The 19741-nt window shown below is 38.8% G+C and overlaps 9 protein-coding genes across 9 annotated transcripts; 3 read left to right on the forward strand and 6 right to left on the reverse strand. All coding sequences in view use genetic code 12, as the record gives it.

The window, feature by feature from the left end:
• The first annotated feature begins 453 nt into the window (after positions 1-453).
• On the forward strand, positions 454-1850 carry SHY1 (Shy1p). The gene has a single exon (XM_064916328.1). It carries the CDS (start codon positions 497-499, stop codon positions 1697-1699), a length of 1203 nt encoding a protein of 400 aa, XP_064777579.1. The 5' UTR covers positions 454-496; the 3' UTR covers positions 1700-1850.
• On the reverse strand, positions 1851-3043 carry RJT20DRAFT_138587 (GET complex subunit). The gene has a single exon (XM_064918592.1). It carries the CDS (start codon positions 2940-2942, stop codon positions 1908-1910), a length of 1035 nt encoding a protein of 344 aa, XP_064777580.1. The 5' UTR covers positions 2943-3043; the 3' UTR covers positions 1851-1907.
• A 950-nt stretch (positions 3044-3993) lies between these two features.
• RJT20DRAFT_124767 (uncharacterized protein) lies at positions 3994-4895 on the forward strand. The gene has a single exon (XM_064916329.1). It carries the CDS (start codon positions 4388-4390, stop codon positions 4568-4570), a length of 183 nt encoding a protein of 60 aa, XP_064777581.1. The 5' UTR covers positions 3994-4387; the 3' UTR covers positions 4571-4895.
• DAM1 (Dam1p) lies at positions 4896-5933 on the reverse strand. Its single transcript, XM_064916330.1, has one exon. The coding sequence runs from the start codon at positions 5815-5817 to the stop codon at positions 4906-4908; it is 912 nt and encodes a 303-aa protein (XP_064777582.1). The 5' UTR covers positions 5818-5933; the 3' UTR covers positions 4896-4905.
• Positions 5934-6251: 318 nt separating this feature from the next.
• On the reverse strand, positions 6252-8278 carry URA1 (dihydroorotate dehydrogenase). The gene has a single exon (XM_064919207.1). It carries the CDS (start codon positions 8025-8027, stop codon positions 6693-6695), a length of 1335 nt encoding a protein of 444 aa, XP_064777583.1. The 5' UTR covers positions 8028-8278; the 3' UTR covers positions 6252-6692.
• Positions 8279-11701: 3423 nt separating this feature from the next.
• RJT20DRAFT_124771 (uncharacterized protein) lies at positions 11702-13389 on the forward strand. The gene has a single exon (XM_064916331.1). It carries the CDS (start codon positions 11744-11746, stop codon positions 13322-13324), a length of 1581 nt encoding a protein of 526 aa, XP_064777584.1. The 5' UTR covers positions 11702-11743; the 3' UTR covers positions 13325-13389.
• Positions 13373-14034, reverse strand: RJT20DRAFT_124772 (uncharacterized protein). Its single transcript, XM_064916332.1, has one exon. The coding sequence runs from the start codon at positions 14026-14028 to the stop codon at positions 13390-13392; it is 639 nt and encodes a 212-aa protein (XP_064777585.1). The 5' UTR covers positions 14029-14034; the 3' UTR covers positions 13373-13389.
• Positions 14035-14499: 465 nt separating this feature from the next.
• Positions 14500-16036, reverse strand: RJT20DRAFT_16909 (uncharacterized protein). Its single transcript, XM_064919208.1, has one exon. The coding sequence runs from the start codon at positions 15870-15872 to the stop codon at positions 14778-14780; it is 1095 nt and encodes a 364-aa protein (XP_064777586.1). The 5' UTR covers positions 15873-16036; the 3' UTR covers positions 14500-14777.
• A 1570-nt stretch (positions 16037-17606) lies between these two features.
• Positions 17607-19490, reverse strand: RJT20DRAFT_143942 (uncharacterized protein; the record flags this gene model as incomplete). Its single annotated transcript, XM_064918695.1, has 3 exons — positions 17607-17777; positions 17844-19415; positions 19446-19490. 3 exons carry the CDS (start codon positions 19488-19490, stop codon positions 17607-17609), a joined length of 1788 nt encoding a protein of 595 aa, XP_064777587.1.
• Positions 19491-19741: the final 251 nt, after the last annotated feature.

A 19741-nucleotide genomic window follows, 5' to 3' on the forward strand; every position in this document is an offset into this window, starting at 1 on the left:
AACTGATCACTATCACTGACACTTTCTTTATCTTTTCTCTTTATGTCGCTTAGTTAGTTGAGGTATAAAGATATACCCCCTTTACAAAAATAAAAAGTAAAAAATCCACCCACTACAATAGTAATAATAATAATATGATACTAATTATTAAAGGGACCACATATGTAACATAACATATCATATCATATCATAACATATCAAATCATACCATCATCATCATCATCAACAACATCTTTTGTAATTTTTACTTTTATAAATATATACATCGCACACCTTGAATTACCCATCGAAACATCTTAACCAAAGCTACTTATTCATACCCAGAATCTCTCCTCTTTCTTGTACCTCCCTCCATAGATAACTGCCATACTTAATATTTCAATCTATATCACGTGACTTCCATCACCCAATATCAATATCGAAAGGGCCATTTTTACGGTTGATTTTATTCTCTTCATTCTTTCTTCATTTCACTATTTGACATACCTACCGCAAGATGTTGACGTTGTTGAAGGTCATTGGACCTTCGGGTAACCTTGTAGGTGCCAGTAGAGTAATTTTTGCATCTCGCTCGTTTTCGGTTATTCCAAAACTCAAGCCATTACAGTATTCTCGTTGCTTGAAAGACTCCTTAAATGTCACGTCTAAGAGAACAGTGAAGACGTCTACCGTCGATTGGAAACCAATAATTTCCACCAAAGGTAACTTGACTACGCTCGAGCACCAGGCCAAAATGCCATATTTAAGAAAATTCTTCTTGGGCCTCATGATAGCCATGCCTTTGGTGAGTTTCATCCTCGGATGTTGGCAAGTGAAGAGATTGCAATGGAAGACAGACTTGATCTCCAGATGTGAAAATGCCCTTGCACAACCGCCGATTGAGGAAATCCCAGCGGATCTTGATCCTAGTGTTATAGGAGAATTTGAATACAGAAGATTCAAATGTAAGGGTCATTTCGACTACTCCCAAGAAATGTTCTTGGGACCAAGAATCAGAGACGGCCAATTGGGATATTTGGTTATCACTCCATTTGTAAGAGCTTCGGGTGGAAAGCCCATTTTGATAGAAAGAGGTTGGATCCATAAAGATAAAGTGGTTCCAGAGACTCGTAAACATGGTTATTTATCACATTTAGCCTTCCCTCAAGGAGAAATCGAAATAGAGGCTCTTTTTAGGGTTATGCCTGTCAAGTCTGTATTACAATTTGACCATGAAGACGGCTCAAGACTTTTCAATGTACATGATATACCAGTAATGGCTAAACAGTCAGGTTCCTTACCAATCTACTGTCAGATGATCTACGATCTCAGTGACCATGTTGAATGGAGACTTCCTGAAGATGACACTGCCAAAGGAGGTAAAAAGAATTCTTCATCGTGGAAAAACTTCATCTTTGCAAGCAATAAGGGTAAGGAAGAAGAGGATGATGCTCATTTCATCTCTCACCAAAGAGAATCAGAGCACGATTCTACTTTAGAATTCCAGGACTTCGAGTTTGTCAAGGAAGGTGTACCAATTGCTGCTACACCAAAGTTGAAATTCAGTAATAACCACTTACAATACCTTGTGACATGGTTTGGACTCTCTATCTGTAGTGCTGGTCTTTTGATCTACATATTCTTGAAGAAGGGTAGATTCCTGAGTGCCGAGAAGGTCATTGCAGAGAAGAGAAGGAATATGAAAAAGGAGTTCTTATGATTAGAGAATGGAGATAGCTTATAGCTATAACAACATTTGAATGAAGACATGACTTGTACATATATAGTTTAAAGTAATTCAGACTTATTCAATACAATGTAAATATACCATAAGCAAAATTGACTGAAAAAGCCCAGTACAGAAGAAGACATCACGCTATTCGTTTTATTAATCATTATTTTATTAATTGTATATATACAGAGATCTACTAATTACCCAATGTGCTCAAGAGTCCAAACAACACAACCACAAGAGACAAGTCGCCCAATACCACAGCAAGTAACTCGTAGTATCCAAGTACGCGGACAGCTATCAACCTAATCTGTGCCAATTGAGGTAAAACCATAGCACCCATATCCAAGATCTTGATAATGAAGTTATTACTAGTGGTAGTTGTGAAGAAGCCTTCCTTCGTTCCAAGGAAGTAGTAGGTGGCCAATATGACGACCTCAATCGTGGAGAAGTACACAAAGAAGCTCTGAGCCGGAGTGTGATGAGCCAAACCGCGAATGTAAGAATGAGATGAAGACTGGAACGATGAGTCTTCAACGTAAATGAAATGGTAGAAGAAGTTGGCCAAAATTGACAAGTATCTGACAACCAAAAAATGGCACTTCCAAAGTTTATGCTGGTATGTTCTATACGCTGTTAACTGTTGCTGATATTGAATTTCCTCTGGATTGGCACCGAATGGATTTGGTTGATCTCCACCATTGCCTCCAGCTCCTCCTTGTTGACCAAGCATCTTCATCATTTGAGCAAATGGGTCTTCCCCCTCTGCACCAGAAGCTCCAGCTCCACCCAAGTTAGGAAATGCACCACCTGGAGCTTGACCTCCAAAGATTTTCTTGAACATTTCATCGATATCTTCATTGGAGTTCGCAACTGAGTCCTTGGAGTCGTTTATGTGTGAATTTGCACCTAAAATGGATGATATATCTTGGTGGTCAGGGTCTGAATCGTGGTGAATTGTATGAATAGTGTTCTCTTTTGGTTTTGATGAAGACTTTGCAATTGGCGATTCTACCGACGTTGTTGTTGCTACAGGTGTATGTGGTCTCGAAAGCAGAATGTTTTCATCGTCTAATACCGACTTTACGGGGGTTACATCCTTCACGGAAGACCCTTGAGTAAGAATAGTATTCAATCTATTGGTGGCATTACCTTGCTTCATTTTGGCGGCTCTTCTCTCACGCAAGATGCGCTTTCTTTCCTCGGCGGAAACGGAGGGCAGGTCTGACATTTTGTTACAAGCTGTTGGAGTGACTATATAGCAATGGCAATAGCAAACAGAGAAACCAGCTTTAAAGAAGAAGAAGAAGAAGAAGAAGAAGAAGAAGAAGAGAGTTGAATCTGTTGAAATGTTGAAGAAACCACGAAATGTCGTTTTTCGATATTCGGAGGGTGGTGGTATGTGCAGGGATGGTGGATGAAGTATTAGAGTGTGGTAGCGCCGTGTGATAGTAGTGAGTTACTGATGAGTGATAGAAGTAAGTGTAGTAGTAAGTTGTATTGTAGTTGGTACTGGTAAGTTGTACTGGTTGCTTGGTAAGGATAAGATAGTACTATTAAGTTGTTCTAATAAGTTGTACTCGTATAATTACAGTAAATTGATTAATTACATTTATATTATTGACAATTGTTACACTGATTTATATATGTTACATCATATCCTGAATAATAGTACTTTACTATAAATAGAGAAGCTTCTTCCATGTAATCTCAAGTATAGAGGTGATATGAAGTTAACTCATGTGTAATTTGTAGTATGATATACCCCTTTAGTGATGGCTGAAAATGAAACATGTATATGTTGTAAGATATGTTCTTTATTTGAAGTACTATGTACTGTGTAATGTGTAATATATATACGCTTAAGACAGTGCAATGTGCAATGTACGTGTTGCAGATGTCTTCTCCTTGTCTAATCGCAAACTGTGTAATAATGTAGTACTGCAAAATTCCCCCTCACATCTCTCTACTCACTCTCTTGTTAGTTACTACGTTATGAGGTAGTGACTTACTCCTTTAGCCGGTTATTGACTTTCCTTACTCCGTTAGCCAGGTACTAGCTGACCTTGCTTCCCAGCTATTGACTAAGTCACTAGTATGGTAATCACCAGTTGATGTATAAAGTGCAAATGGCCAACGACTGTAACGTGTAATATGTAATTATTACTATGCGATAGATAACATGCAATGTGTCAAGTGTAATGTGTAATGTCAATTAGTCCTGTCTATACAAAATAGTATATGGTACTATTAAAGAAAGATTAGTGTTATAAAGGTAGTAGGTAGAAGGTAGAAGTGGCTAGTCCTTGGTGTGTGACTCGGTTAAACTTGTTATTGTAATTGCTTTAAAGGACTGTTGTTGTTTTTGTCTTCATAGTCCGTGTAATTTCCGTAGATTTTACAAGAGTAATTGTAATTCTGCTGAGAACTATCTAAACAAGAGTCTGAACTGATCCTTGCTGGTCACAGGAGATAGATCAGCTAACCAAGCCAACGAAGTCAACAAGGTCAAAGAAGCATTTCTGGCGCAGTTCTTTTGGCTACTAATTGTGCTAACTTATCATTCACACCACTTAGAAGTATTTGGCTTTGTACATTTAATTGTTGCTTACGGGTTGGTAACACTATTTGATATTATCTACTTTTTTACATTTAATAGTATCTTGCCTTCTCCCAATGTCCTCTAACACGACATTGAACTCGGCTTCGAGCTCCTTAAACTACCAGGAACAACTAAGAAGGCAAACGATTATGAACTCAATGGAGAACAAAGATTATCTATTGATAATAGCAAGCCAGCAGCAAAAATCGGTTCAACAAGTGAAATATGAGTTAATGCTCAAACTCATTGAAGGTTAGAACCTGTGAAACTTCTTGCTGATAGAATTTCATATTATCGTCAAATGAGATAGTAGCTACTGAGTCGGAAACTATTAAATATCATTTAAATGGACTTAACCACAACTTGAAGATACTTCATAGCTCACTTTAAATAACAGAAGGAACTGGTGGTCTGTTCCATTTGGAACTACACTCCCTTACATCTCATTCACTTACATCTCAATTATACATTTCAATGCAATTTAATTCTTTTTCGTCTTCTTCATACTACCCCAGAAGACTACTCTTACATTTAATTATTACTATTATACTAATATACACTATAATATACATTTTCAAGCGATTTTACTCCACTACCTGAAACGGGGTCTGTTATCAACTCGTCTTGACGGAGTACCACTCTTCGAAATGCCACCTCCACTTCTTCTCATCTGTGAATTACCCAGACTAAACTTTGCCGTATTACTTGTATCAAATAACCCTCTCATGTAACGCGGAGGTTGGTTCAAATTCGGTCCAGCTCCTCTTTTAGACGAACTTACAGTGACTTCCGGTGAACTGCTTCTATTAGACGCAGTTTTAATCGGCTGTGGTATTCTCGAGAGCCTTGTCGTTCTGAGCCGCTGTGCTGGTGCTAGTGCTAAGTTGGGTGCGTTTGGTGGATTTACAACAAATGATCCTTCGTTGGTAACATACGAATCATCTTCATTTCCTCTATTATTTCTCTGATTAGACTGAGATAGTACTCTTGTTGCAGATCGTTGTGTATTACCGATCGGCCTCTTTGGGCCCTCTCCGGGTTTCGAGATTTCCACTAGTTTCTGTTTAAGTTTGGTGTTCTCTAATCTGGCAGCTTCTACCCTGGCGCTAAGCGTTCGTATCGTTTCATCCATTTCTTTTCTTGCCTGGAGTCGTTCCCATGCCTCTCTTGTCGGGCATCCTGGGAAATCGACACACCACATCGTCATCGATAACCCGTACATAAAACTTGCAAACGACTCGTTGAACTGGTTCGATATGGCATCGTGGATCAGCGAGAGATTGGTCATGTTGGCGTCCAAGTCCTCCAACGCATCCGAGAGTCTTTCGAACTTTTCTGTGTTAGCTTCCGATTCCAATGGCAAATTATCGGCATCTACTGGATAATGTATCTTTGGCGATTGGCTTAATAGATTGACACCAGAAGAACGATGCAGTTGTCGTCTACTGGTTCTTCTCAGTGCGGTATTTGGCGTCACTGGCCGAGAAGATGACGAGTGGGACATGTCTCTGCTAGTCACTTGCGCTTTTCTTCTTGAAATATGTGACTTCTTGGAAGAACTCAGTACCAAACAGAATCAATTACTTAACCATAAACAGTGTTTGTTTACTGATGTGAAAATGTCGTTGGTGATGAATGTCGTGACTGCATTGAGTGGTTGGTTGCAATCGTGTCGTGTTGTGTCGTGTTGTATTGTGTTGTGTGGTTATTCTTTTGCGACATCTTATACAGTAGGGTTGACTACAGTATTGTATAATTGGGTGGTTATACTAGTTCAAGTGGTTATACTTCACTGGTAGAACTAGTTGTTTGGCTACACTAGTTGGAAAAGTTGGTCTGGTTGTAGTAGTTGGTGTAATTGTTGTTGGAGTGGTTATACTAGTTGAAGTGATTATACTAGTTGAAGTGATTATGCTAGTTGGAGCGGTTGTACTACATTATTAAGACTACTGTACTAGTAGGTCGAGTAGTTGTAGCTTTGGTGTTGAAATTGTATTTCTATTAGCAAAACTACTTCTTGTAGTCTATTGATATAATAATTATATAGTATTAGTTGCATAATTACTTTTATATATGTCTGGCCATCTTCAAAGACTTCATCCCATTTCCTGTCTCCTTATATCAGATTACTTTTTTACATTCCTTAGTAATCGCCTTGCCGGCTTCCACTGACATATATATATGGCACCTCCATTTCAAGCTCCAATTGACGGCTGTTCCTCTACCCATCAACTACTTAATGCTACTATCATTCTCTTAACTATGGCGACATTCTTCACATTATATAAACTTTTAACCTGTATATACTAACATGAAGTAAACATCTACGACGCAGTATATTATTCCAATAGTATAACCTCTTTGAACTCACTTTTCATTTTATTTATCGTCTTCTCCGATAATTTGCTCCCATGTCTTGCCCTCCTTCTTCAATTCAGCAGCCAACTCGTCCCTCACCTTAGCTGGCAAGCCAGGGCCCTTGTAGGCAAATGAGGTGTACAATTGAATGAAAGTAGCTCCAGCCTTGCCGAATTCAAGCGCATCCTTACCACTAGAAATACCACCACAACCAATCAAAACCAAGTTTGAGTCCTTAGTATACTTTCTTAATGTCCTCAAGGCCTTTAAGGAAATTGGCTTCAATGGCTTACCTGATAATCCTCCAGCCTGGTTGATCAACTCAGAGTCTGTTGTCAACAATCTGTCAACTGGTCTTTGAATAGTAGTGTTGGACATGATGATACCATCAACCTTAGCTTCCTTGGCAGAGTTAGCAATTGACTCAATTTCAGGTTCAGTCAAATCTGGTGCAACCTTAACCAACACTGGAGGTAACTTTCCTAATAAATTAGGACCAGAGCTGTCTCTTTCCTTAACGACAGTACTCAAAAGATTAGTTAATTTCTCTTCACTTTGTAAATCTCTCAAACCGGGCGTATTTGGCGAGGAGACATTGATAACTAAAACATCAGCATATGGGCTCAATCTGTTCACTCCCTTAACATAATCTTCAACTTCATCTCCTGTCTTGTTCTTTCCCAAGTTAATACCAAGCAATTTACCTTCTCTGAAAGCGTTCGATGAGGGCTTTTCGTCACCAGGATGGCTAGTGGAGAAAGCATTCAAAAGCTTAGCGAGTCTGATCTTTAAGGTTCCAATGACATTGAAGTGACCCGACGAGTTAAATCCATAGCGATTAATTACAGCTTCATCACGTGGCAATCTAAAGAACCTAGGCTTAGGGTTGCCTGGTTGAGGTTCGGGAGTGATAGAACCAATTTCAACGTATGAAAAACCAGAGTTAAACAACGACTCGATAGCTTCTCCGTCCTTGTCTAAACCAGCAGCAAGTCCGATAGGCGTTCTTAATCTTGTTCCAAAAACATTGACACCTAGCACATCTGTATGGTCCGTGGCATATTCATTGAACAATCTTGGTGCCAAACCAAACTTCATGAACAATATTCCCAATTTGTGGCCCTGTTCTCCGTCAGTAGCATTACGGATAAGAGGACAAAGAACGTACTCATGGAAAGCAGATCTGGCGTCCAAAAGATAGTACCCACCCACAGCAGCACCAGCTAAACCAATGGTGAGAGCAATTGGAGTAGGAATGATACTAGACCTCAAGGTTGTGGTGGAAGCATTGGTGGTAGTTCTAATTTTCAGCTTCAATTGGCTAAGAAACGCCGACGAACGGAAATAAGCTCTCATTTCTGACAGATTTCTGGTGTATTTCAAAGAAAAACGATGGGTAATTAACACCACACGTACTACTTTATCAGATCAAGTGGAAACAATGCTTTCTCCCGATTTTTCACACAATTGAAACACTTTATGAAAGAGTATAATGGGAAGAGATAGTAACTGGTGATGCATGTCGCGGTTATGGAGAGAAGATGTCTAATATTGCGACATTCAGGGAGGTTAAATTAGGCTGCGAGAGACATTTTCAACAACAATGCTAGGTATACTATGTGTTTCCAAGTCGTATGGATGAATATCCCAGTTTACATTGGTAAACCTTGGTAGATAGTACCAGAGGTAGTGAGATAACCATTAGCTTTTGCTTTGGCTTAGAAAAGCAAACAAATGGCTTCTGCCATCGTTTCCTTCGTTATTATCAAGGGAAGAATTACTTACATGAATTAATAAATCAAAGTATATATAAGCCATCATTCGTATATTGAAACAGAGCATCATCAAGATTGTCAAGTACAGGTTTCCTTGTCTTTGAAATTGCATGAATGCAGCCATGATACCTTTCTACGGAGTTTAAATTTCCTAGAATAGCTGTCTTTAAAGGCATGCTGACAATAAAAGCATTTCAACCAGACCAGAAGTGGAGTCCTGTACATGCGTGTATGCAGAGAATTTGCAGCCATCGGTTTATTGATTCCGTCTCCAGTGGACTCATGTAAAATGCTACGATTTCATGTTAGGAAAGTTCTAACTAATAAGTATTAATATGCATTGATCCTCGAAGTAATCTTTTGTTGAAAGACATACATTTTTTTTAGTCGACTTTATACGGTAAGAGTCATCGTCACAACAGATAAACAATTCCAATGGCCAAGTCTAACAGAATATGCAAATTGAAAAGGATAACAAAAAGGGAGTTAAAAAGAAAATCTGTCTTCATAGCAAGATTGGGAATCCTCCCTAGTAATGACATTTCCAATACCATGAATTGGGTATCAGAATCGCAAGTGGATGAAATGTGTAGACAGGAGGATAGCTATCTCTTCCCTTTTGCACTCCAGAGATGGAAGGATACCACAAAGAAAAAAGTAACAATCCACCGTGATATGGAAATTCCCCTTCAAAACATGACAAAGAGAGACTTTCATTTAATGGATAATGACCGCACTACTATCACTATGAGTAAGTTTGACCTCTGTCCAAAATAGATGCTCCCAGCTTATGAGCTTCACATAGACGATATTTCACTCAACCTTTTACATTTCCAGAATCCAGATTACTTGGCCAAAACAAGAATTCATCTCCTATTGAATCGTCCGTTGGTCGTGGTTCCAAAATTCAAATATAAAATAGAAGTGGTTCTTGTGGTTACCAAATGCCGCGTATATGAGTCAACTCTTATATATGAGAAGGATACAATAACTTTCATAGACGGAGTACCGGGACATTTCCCCATAGTTATACAAACATCGGGGGGATTCATCAGCTTTTGTCCAAATGACTTCAAAATCTATAGCAGATATTTTCCCCATTTATTGGCGATGTACTATGAATCCAGAGGACCCAGTCTATTATCCTTCCAGGATCTACCTAAGCTGTTGAGAACATTTGAAGCTACGTTTGTCGAGCCATGGAAGAGACAGACTAGTACAGTGCGAGGGATTCCTTGGGATGTTCCCAGACTGGAGGTACTGTCACATAAAAGACCCTTAATAGATTTACACCACACATTATTGCGTGAGTAAACCTTGAATTTTACGGAAGCTACCATTTTGATTCCTGATCAATTGAATGATTTACTGGTGCACGCAGTATTCCACTGGGAAAACAATATCCTAGAGAAGATCTTTCGCTGGTTATGCTTAGTAGACATGATAAATTCTTTTTCGAACCACAAGGAATTAGAAATCTTGAAGATAAATCTTGGTAATACAATACTATACTCACCCACTAATAGGAGATATAAGATACCGTCTGACTCCTTGTGCGAGCCTTTTGATCCAATCGTTAACCATTTTCCAGATTGTATCGAATACTCCAAAATCTACAACCTGATATTCTGTCATGCACTTGTTTCATTGGCTCAAATTTTTCCTTTCCTGCTAATCTCAAAGGGCTATCAATAAGTGGGGTTCGAGAGTTCATATTGAGATCTGACGTTGTCTTGCCCCCCAATTTGGCAATATTACATTTCGAAGGCATTCGAGTTGGAGACTTGACAGGTATTACATTTCCGAGATCTTTAAGATGCTTCATGCTTGACTTGGTAATATCGACATTACACGGAATACATTCCACCACCCCACATCTTGATTATCTTGATCCCAGCTTTGATGAACTTTGGAAAATCGATAGCTATTTCTTGCGCCAATGTCCTAAAGAGATAGCCATAGCAACCGTTTATCAATACTTTCATAAGAAACGCAAGCTGGAAGTCTTTGCTCCCAAAACAAATAAACCATCAACAACATTAACTTCTTAACGGATATTTGATATTCGCTCATGACTGGAGAACATACTGCAATTATACAAATTCACTTGGGGAAAACAAATAAACCAAAACAGTTTTCCGAGTACTTTGATACATAGACAAACAACTACAGATTGAACAAGGAAGAATCATTATCGATTCGGGTCATTTAACTTCTTAATCACTTTATTAATGAGTATATTGAGAATAATGATACTTGGCACGGGTGTATAGTATAAGGAGTGATATTGCGACAATCAGAGTGGATAATTTTGAAAGTTAGCTGAGATTGGCAAGAAAGGGGGTTTGTAGGTTATTAAGTTTTCTATTTCCATTTTTCTCAACAGTGAGAATACGTGACATTTGCCTTGTAAAGTGAGTGCAATGTGGATATGTTCAAACTAATCGTCCTTTCTGTTGCTAAAGAAAATCTTTCGTTCTGTTGTTAACGTTCATGACTTTCACTAATACCAACTTCCTTTCCTTGAAATCAAGTATAGCAAATTTTCTTTGGAAAGGTATCTCTTTCTACTAAATATCAGTTTCCTTAGATATCTGTTATACGGCCCTGCCAACATAAAACAGAGGCGGATTTCATTCACAGAACCCAAATCAGGTACTGTATATTATTTGAATTTGCAGCCATAAGTTCGAGGACTCACCATCCAGCAGAGTCATGTAAAGTAATCACTCCAGCCAAATGAACGACCTAATATAGAAGTATTTATATGGTGGTACATTCAACAGCATAAATTTGTTTAGGTTTTGCAGAAATAACTTTAACTAGTCTCTAATTGTTCTAGCCGTAGCATAAGCGATATACTGTATTCTACTATATTTCATATAGTGCGCCTATAACGTTTAGTGTCAGTTATTACACGCACATTGCATCCCCTGCTTTTTCACAGTTTTCATCACCAACTCTGACATATCTACTTCTTAACCAATTCCCCTATATCTGCTCCTTTTCACCACTTAAAAAAAAAACGACAAAAACACGCTTACACCAATTGTAATGCCAAGGCTAATGATGTAATAATGTCTCATTTATGTCGGATAAATGTCATAAATGCATTCATAAAACACCCATGCCGCATGTATTCCCCATTTTGATCCAAAATGCATATGTGCAGGTCTGAAAAGTTGAGATGGCTGCTTTAAAAAAATTGGTTACCTTGACAAGATTAAGACGATTTCACAAAGAAATAGGTTGATAGAAAAGTCTGTAGTATATTATATTGGATAATTCTTAGTTGAAATGTCTCAGACAGGAAACGTTGCATCGTATGACCGACCAGGGACTGAGAAATTTGCCCGTGGATCTGCTAGACAGCAGAGAAAGGCCAAATATACTAAAGACAAGAAGCTAAATGCTGGACTCAAGAAGTTGGATTCCCAGTATAAGGATGCGTTGAGATCTGCTGCAGGCACCGACTTGTTACTCCAAGAAGAAGCCGGTTTCTTGGAAGCGGATGGTCCTATGGAAAAGACCTACAAGTTTAAACAGGACGATATTGTAGAAGTCTTAGATGAAAGCACAGCTAACAAGAAGTTTGAGCTAAAGTTGACAGAATTCGGCCCCTACACTGTAGACTATACTAGAAACGGAAGAGGATTGTTAATTGGTGGACAGAAGGGCCACGTAGCGTCTGTGGACTGGAGAACTGGTTCTTTGGATTGTGAATTGCATCTTAACGAAACTGTACATGCCGTTAAATACTTGCACAACGACCAGTACTTCGCTGTGGCACAGAAGAAGTACACCTTCATATACGATAGAACGGGTACTGAATTGCACAGATTGAAGCAGCATGTTGACTCAACCTTGTTGGACTTTTTACCTTACCATTTCTTATTGGCAACAGCTGGTAACACCGGTTTCTTGAAATATCACGATGTGTCCACTGGTGTCTTGGTAGGAGAGTTCAGAACCAAGCTTGGTCCAACCCAAGCCATGAAACAGAATCCATGGAATGCAGTCATGCATTTGGGACATGGAAATGGAACAGTATCTTTATGGGCACCAAACATGTCTACTCCACTAGCTAAAATGCAATCAGCTAGAGGCCCAATAAGAGACTTAGCTATAGATAGAGAAGGAAAGTACATGGCCGTGAGTGGTGCCGACAAAACCTTGAAGATATGGGATTTACGTAAATTCAAAGAACTTGATAGTTACTACACACCTACCCCTGCATCATCATTGGACATCTCTGATACTGGCTTATTATCTGTCTCCTGGGGACCACATGTGACAGTATGGAAAGATGTATTCAAGACCAAGCAAACTAATCCATACATGAACCACTTGATCGCAGGATCTAAGACAGAGAAGATAAAGTTTGTTCCATTTGAGGATATTCTTGGAGTTGGGCACCAAAAGGGGTTCAGTTCGTTGATCATTCCAGGAGCTGGTGAGGCTAACTATGATGCATTGGAATTAAATCCATATGAAACCGCCAAGCAAAGACAAGAACAGGAAGTCAGATCTTTGTTGAACAAATTGTCTCCCGACACTATTTCTCTCGATCCAAACGTCATTGGTACCGTTGATAAGAGAGCCAGCAGCGTGAGATTGAAGCCGGGTCAATTAAATGAAGAAGATGCTAACAAGGAGAAATCTGAGAAATTAGAAATCAAGCCAGAAGTAAAGGGAAAGAACTCCGCCTTGAGAAGACACTTGAGAAAGAAGGCTCAAAACGTTATAGATCAAAGAAAATTGAGAATTGAAAAGAACTTAAAAATGGAAAAGGAAGCAAGACAGAGAAGACACAGAGAATTCAAGGGTATTCCAGAAGAGAAGGACCTCTTAGGACCGGCTTTAGCCAGATTCAAATAGAATCCAAAGTCAAAAGTTATGCATATTTTAATAGATTATTTAACGAGTGTACATTATTACTATTACTATGAGTGTAGTTTATTATCTTCTTCTTTCAATTGGGTAGCTAACTCGTAAACTACTTCCTCAAGAAAAGAGTTCTCCCATTTGAGTGAAAGTAAGTAATCTTCTTCAATGAAGTGATCGGCTACTTGTGTGGACTTGAGATTGAACAGCTTAAGTTTAAAGGAATCTTCATATTCTCCGTCGTAAATTTTGAGCGGAGTTACACTTGAAGAAGCGTATGAAACCGGAGGGTGAGATTCCAATAATCTTTCAGCTCCGTAATAGGGCTGCTGAATCAAATGCTCTTGAAGAATCTTCCTGTCTTCTTCCATCAAAAACTTTATAGCGGTTAACCCAAAGGTCGATTGGTCCCTTGAGGAATAAGTTCCAATTTCAAGTATTAATTCAGCCAACTTTAGAATCTCTGTCATATTGTAGAACAAACAAGCTTGATACCAATCAACTTTATCCAAGTTGTGCTGCTTTTTTTCAACAAACCCGAAGTTCATGAAATGATTTTTTACTACTCCTTCCATGAGCTTTACTTGTTGGAGAAGATGTTTTGGAATAATTATGTTGTCTGCATCGGTGACGACAGAACCAGAGCGACCGAAAAGCTCCTCAACTTTCAAAAGCTCTGGTTTTAGTTCTTCCTTCATATCAACCACCCCGTAGACATATTTGGAGCCTAGGAGAATACAAATTATTTGAAAAAGGTTTCTTGGATTGACAAATTGTTCAATAGATGAATTTATTGTGTATGGACTTTGGGGGAATTCTGCTAACCAATGGATGACGGCATGAACAAATCCAATTCTTTCTATTTCTCCGCTTGAGGTGGATTGAGGACCTGTCAGATGTAGAAGAAAGTCACCACTAAAAGGCAAGCTCTCTGACTTAATGTTTGTGACATCAGAATTAAACGCCATGTTGGGGTTTCGTATAATATTGACCAATTTCAAGTAATATATTTGTATATCGCTGACGAACTTATTGTTTCAAAAGAGCTTAATAGACTACAGGCGGTACCTAAAAAACTCAGATACAGAAGAAGACTATACTAAAACACTCATATACATATAGAATCCATATACATGTAGATAATATAAATTGCAACATCAATTCCTTTGGGCGCAAAAAAATAAAATCTCCTCTGATCTTTTTTGCAGCTATAAAATGTATGAGATCTGAGGTTTAATGAGGCAAGGAATAGAGTGACATGAGGCACAGAAGGACACTACGAATATGAAATTAATGGTTGTAGACTTACATCTTGGTTGTTCTTAATTGATAAGTATATTGTGTATATGAGAGAATATATTACCTATTTGATGCATTCGTTAATGGTTAGCAACATCGCTAGTATGATTATACAGTAGAGAAATAGCAAGCAGGCAAGATCCACACCTCAATGAGAGGTTCTTGCCGAAATGGAGAAATTAGAATAGTTAACAGTTATTAAATCACCAAGTACGCCAGATCCACTGGCGCTGTTTTGTCCGCTTGTTAATGCGTGGTTGAACATCTCCACTTGCTCCATCTCCGATTTCAAGAATTCCAACGCCACTTTGAATTTGCCATGCGACAATTCATTGTGTTTGTTCAATTTCTCTTCCAAGTCCAACTCTTGAACTACTTTCACCAACTTAATGGAGTTCTCTGTAGCCGAATCATCTGCAGATGAAGACGTGGAGCCCGCAGAAGCAGGTACGTCGCCATCTATGCTGTCTTGTATGTTTTGAGACAAAACTATGAGCCAAGTATTAGCAATTTGTTCATAGGCCATTGTTCTGGTGTATTGGAATTCATTATTGGTGAAGTTTGGCAAGTCGTGAATCAAATTAGTTATGAGATGCAAGAAGGTTAATGAATGAATGATATTAAGTTCAATTGGTGGTAAGAAGTTGAGGATGAAGTCGGAGAGGCAGCTCAAGAACTCATTAAGATATGGCTTGATCCTCAAATATGAGTAATCACTTTCAACGTCACACTTGTATGGTAAATGCCTTCCGATATCTTCGAACTTCTCTTTAAGCAAATTAATGGAATTTTGAACACTAGGCTTTGGAGACAACTTGTTGATAGTATTGCCGATTTCGGGATGAGTCTGTACCAAGTCATGCAACAACCCTTGAAGGGTCTTATGATCCAAAACTTCTATAAGACGGGTGATGGGTAAATTCTGACCTAATATCTTAGGAGTTTTGGACTTCTTGAACTTATTATTAGTATTATTATGGTTGATGTTGATGCTACGGTACTTTCTGGAAGTTGATGATGGTTTATGCACAGTGGATGAGGAGAGTCTTGATGCTTCCTCCTCGTACCTTCTCTTTTTCATGCTGGACTGAGGGTTAGAATTAGTCTCCGTTATCTTTGGAGTATACCTAGGAACCGAAGTCGGCAAATTGGATATTTCTGATGCTGGCTCGTCGTTATGTGAGTTATTGCTAGGGTCTTCCAAAACTGGTCTGGCGCCCCATTTGAAGCCTGCTGAAATCATATTTGTTTGTTGTGATTGATGGATGGAAAGGACCTGCGATGTTAATCTTAACGTTTGGGGTTTTTATAGATATATATACCAATATAATCTCGTTTCAACCTATGACTGCACGTCGTAGAATCGGTGGATCCGTATTTATACGATGGGAACTTCGTCCTTCTCTGGCCTGCTGTCGACTAAGATCAAGCGGCGTATTTGCAAACAATCGGGAACTAGATTTTTCCCGTCTAAATCAGCACAACAGTCGGTGCCACCAGATATGAGAAAACTTAGACACAGTAGAATTCACTAGTGACACTGAAGAGACCAGTGTAGTATTTACCTAGTTCTTATAATTTTTCCGATTCTGTTGATGCCTGTGACGGTTTGAGATGGATTAGTCGTAGATACGATGATCGAATCAAATAAATGCCCTGAAAATCACTACTGTTAGAAAAGAAACCTGTCAAAGCGAATTTACAACCACTGCCAAATTTGACGATGTTCTTTCTACTCCTTTGTGAATTTGTTTCTTTTTTTTTTAGTGAGTGTGCCACTGCTATGTATGGAAGGAGTAGGAAGGGGTTACCCGGAGAGTGCATACTATGAGCCATGGAGGGAAATGAAAGTGAGGGAGAGTGAGGGAGAAGAGGCATGGAGACGGAGAAGAAAAATGGAAATAATGGATTTAATGTTTTCACGTGACACAATGGGTCAGGTAAAAGATGGAGGCTGGCGCCAGTGCCATATATAGTATATGGTTATGGTGTATGGTTATAGTGTATGGTTATAGTGTATGATATATGGTGTATTCTTTGTATGCTATGTATGATATTTGTAGAACTGTAAACGTGAACATTTCAATAAGACTTGGAATTAACTGAATGTGACGTAATAGTAGAGAGTGTAGTAGAAATGAATAAGAAGCAGTATCTACGTGAATTTCTGTGTGCACAATATGATATGGTAGCTGTAAATGGTCTCTCAGTATTGATTAAGTGCTGTATATAGATAAATATAGATACATATATATATAGCATTTTGGAGGTATACGGTGTGTTCCGTAATTGGATGTTAGTAAGTATAATGTATATGTATTACTATCATAAACCTTCTTTATCTTCCGTTTGACTTATACCTTGTATTGAGATGCATCTGTTAGAGCAACACAAATATCAGTTCTGAAAGTAGAATCTCACAATGTCTATGAGTCGTATACCATGTCAAGGTATGAATTTCATGTACTGTATATGATTGTGAAGTGTATAACGACTAGTATTGATGCAATATAAGCAACAGTAAGGCAACATTGCAGTATTGAAATCTCCACAATAATTCAAATGCAGTGCAAAGGCAACAAGCTTTATGTACCATGAAGCATCTCCATTCAAATAGTGTATTGTGCCCCCATTGATATCACATTATCTATGCTCTATAATCGACAAACAGAGTGATTGTTTTTGCAGCTTCCTGCGAGTGCCAGCAAGATAAAGCATATATATCCTTTATCTGTGACTCAGAAGAAATCATTCGCCCCCCCCATCACATCACTACAAATAAACTCAAACAACATTACGTATATAAAACGAACTAAACATTTGCAACTGGAAGAAATACTATATACATGGCAAATCACAAAACCAATAGCAAACAAACAATGGCAAAACCTAATGTAAAGGACAAGAAATTTTATAATGTTATAATGTTATAATATAGGTGATAAATAGATAGTAATGTAGTTATTAAATAGATTCGTCAGTAGTAATCATTTCCTTCGTATTCAGACTCGCTCAAGCTGTAATCATCGTCATCATCATCAAAAGCAGACTCAGACTCCTGGTCATAGTCGGCCTCGTTGAAACCCATGTACCTGTTTCTCTTCAACTCCACTTCGTCATCCAGCTTGATGTCTTCTTCATCTGTCACCTCCAGCATGTTGTTATCAGAAAGAATCCTCGAGACTCTAGAGTTTGTAAATTCTCCACCGAAGACGTTATCTTCTTCTCCATCAGCTTCTCTTGCTTCTTCTTTTTCTTCTAACTCTATCTTGAGCTCGTAAATAATATCAAAACACTCAGCAAGCAAGGCATTAAGCGTACCTTGGCCCTCTGGGATTGTGTTATTGATAATAAATTTACCATCAGTTCTCAAATTGTCTAAAGAAGCAAGCTTAAACTGGAAAGGATACAACTCACGTAAATTGTTTAATCCGTCGACTCTCTTAATTTCCAAGAGACATCTACGAACGGTTGATAACTGGTTATGAATTGGTTGTAAGGACTCACTAACGGCTTCAGAACTTTCCAACAACTTGTATATCAATGCATAACACCTCCTCAAAAGATATAAGATGAGCATTTGATTTTTGCGTAAGTGTTGGTTAATGAGGGCCACCGATGTGGATGTTTCTTCTGGAGGAGGTACTTTTGAGATCTCTTCGGTTAAAGCTACCCTTTCGTCGTCTATCGATTTAAGAATCTTCTGATAACTGTACAAGTCAGTTTCTCTCAATGTCCATCTTCTAGTGACCAACAAATTTTCCAATGTAACTTTGAGTTCAAGAAGTTGGTTATACAACGTCTCGAACTTCTTGTTGGTACTTTTGAGTAATCTTGTTCCTTCGTCATCTTTCAAATCTAATGATGATTCTAACAAACTGGCTAAGCTGCTCGAGTCAGTGTGAATAAGTAAATCATTCAACAAGTTGTTACAATCATCAATAAGACCGTTGAAGACAACTTGGATTGAGTTGAGCTTGCCTTCATCCTGGTCAGCATCTATTTCCTTCGAGTGGAACTTTCCATCTGAGGCATCTCTTCTACTCTCTATTTCTTTCAACTCCAGCTTTAACTTATTCACTTGTATCACTACTGCTTGTCTTCTTACACTACTAGGAACCAGCGAGTCGTTATTCTCGCTGTAGTTGGTCAAGTGGCCTAAGATCTTCTTCCTCATTGCAATTAAGGCACTGTAAGTCTTCTCTAAATCCTTGGGGATGTTCTTGAAGTTGTCCTCCAACTCCTGGTACAATGCCTCACACTTATTCAACTTTGTTCTTAATAACAAGTTCTCCTCCATTTTATGAACGTTTTTCTCTTGCAATGCAGCAGACTCTTCGTCATCATCATAATCTTCATCTAGGTTGTTGTTATCGATGATTTGCTTTACTTCGTCTAAACGCTGTTTTATGGGCTTCAAGTCCTCTAAAGTGTACACTTGGCATCCTCTCAAATGGTCAAGAAGCTTGCCCACGGTAGAAAGCGATGAATATGTAGCTGGTGCAAATTTAATGAGTCCACAAGTTACAAAGCAAAGTGAGAGCAATTGCCAGACATCATCAATGAGCAAATCATTGGCATTGGGCAAGTTGAGAGTCAACCCTTTAAGCTCTTCATCCTTTCTGGTGAGCTTAAGCTCGTGGAGCAAGTTGAGAAATTGGTCGTAGATCTGGTAAACCTGCTTGGAATTGATGTATTTACTACGGTTGTTTTTGAGAGCAAGAAGGGTGCTGTGTTGCTGGGAAAGGCTATCGTAGATGGACTTCTCATAATGTGGAACGGACACCTTGGAGGATGAGCTGGCGGCTTGGCCGACGGTTGGAGTCGAAGGTCTGGAATGTGTGTTCAGCAGGTTCGTCATTGTGGTAGGTATGGATCAATAATTTTGAATGACTGAAAGCTTTTTGGATTTCCTATCAAGGATTGTTGTGTTGGTTGAAATATAAGTTATAATGAGCCGTCCAAGGATGAGGGTTATAAGGCGGCTAATAAATTGCAGAAAGCTAGGACTTCACTGATGGATGAAATATGGATATGGCAGTCCAGGAATGATTGGGGAGCAATTGAGCTTCTATATGGCTAGTCAAGGGGCGAATTTTGGTGGTAATAAGG

This window comes from Scheffersomyces xylosifermentans, assembly GCF_036884685.1.
Source record: "Scheffersomyces xylosifermentans strain CBS 12540 chromosome Unknown RJT20scaffold_1, whole genome shotgun sequence".
NCBI lineage: Eukaryota > Fungi > Ascomycota > Pichiomycetes > Serinales > Debaryomycetaceae > Scheffersomyces > Scheffersomyces xylosifermentans.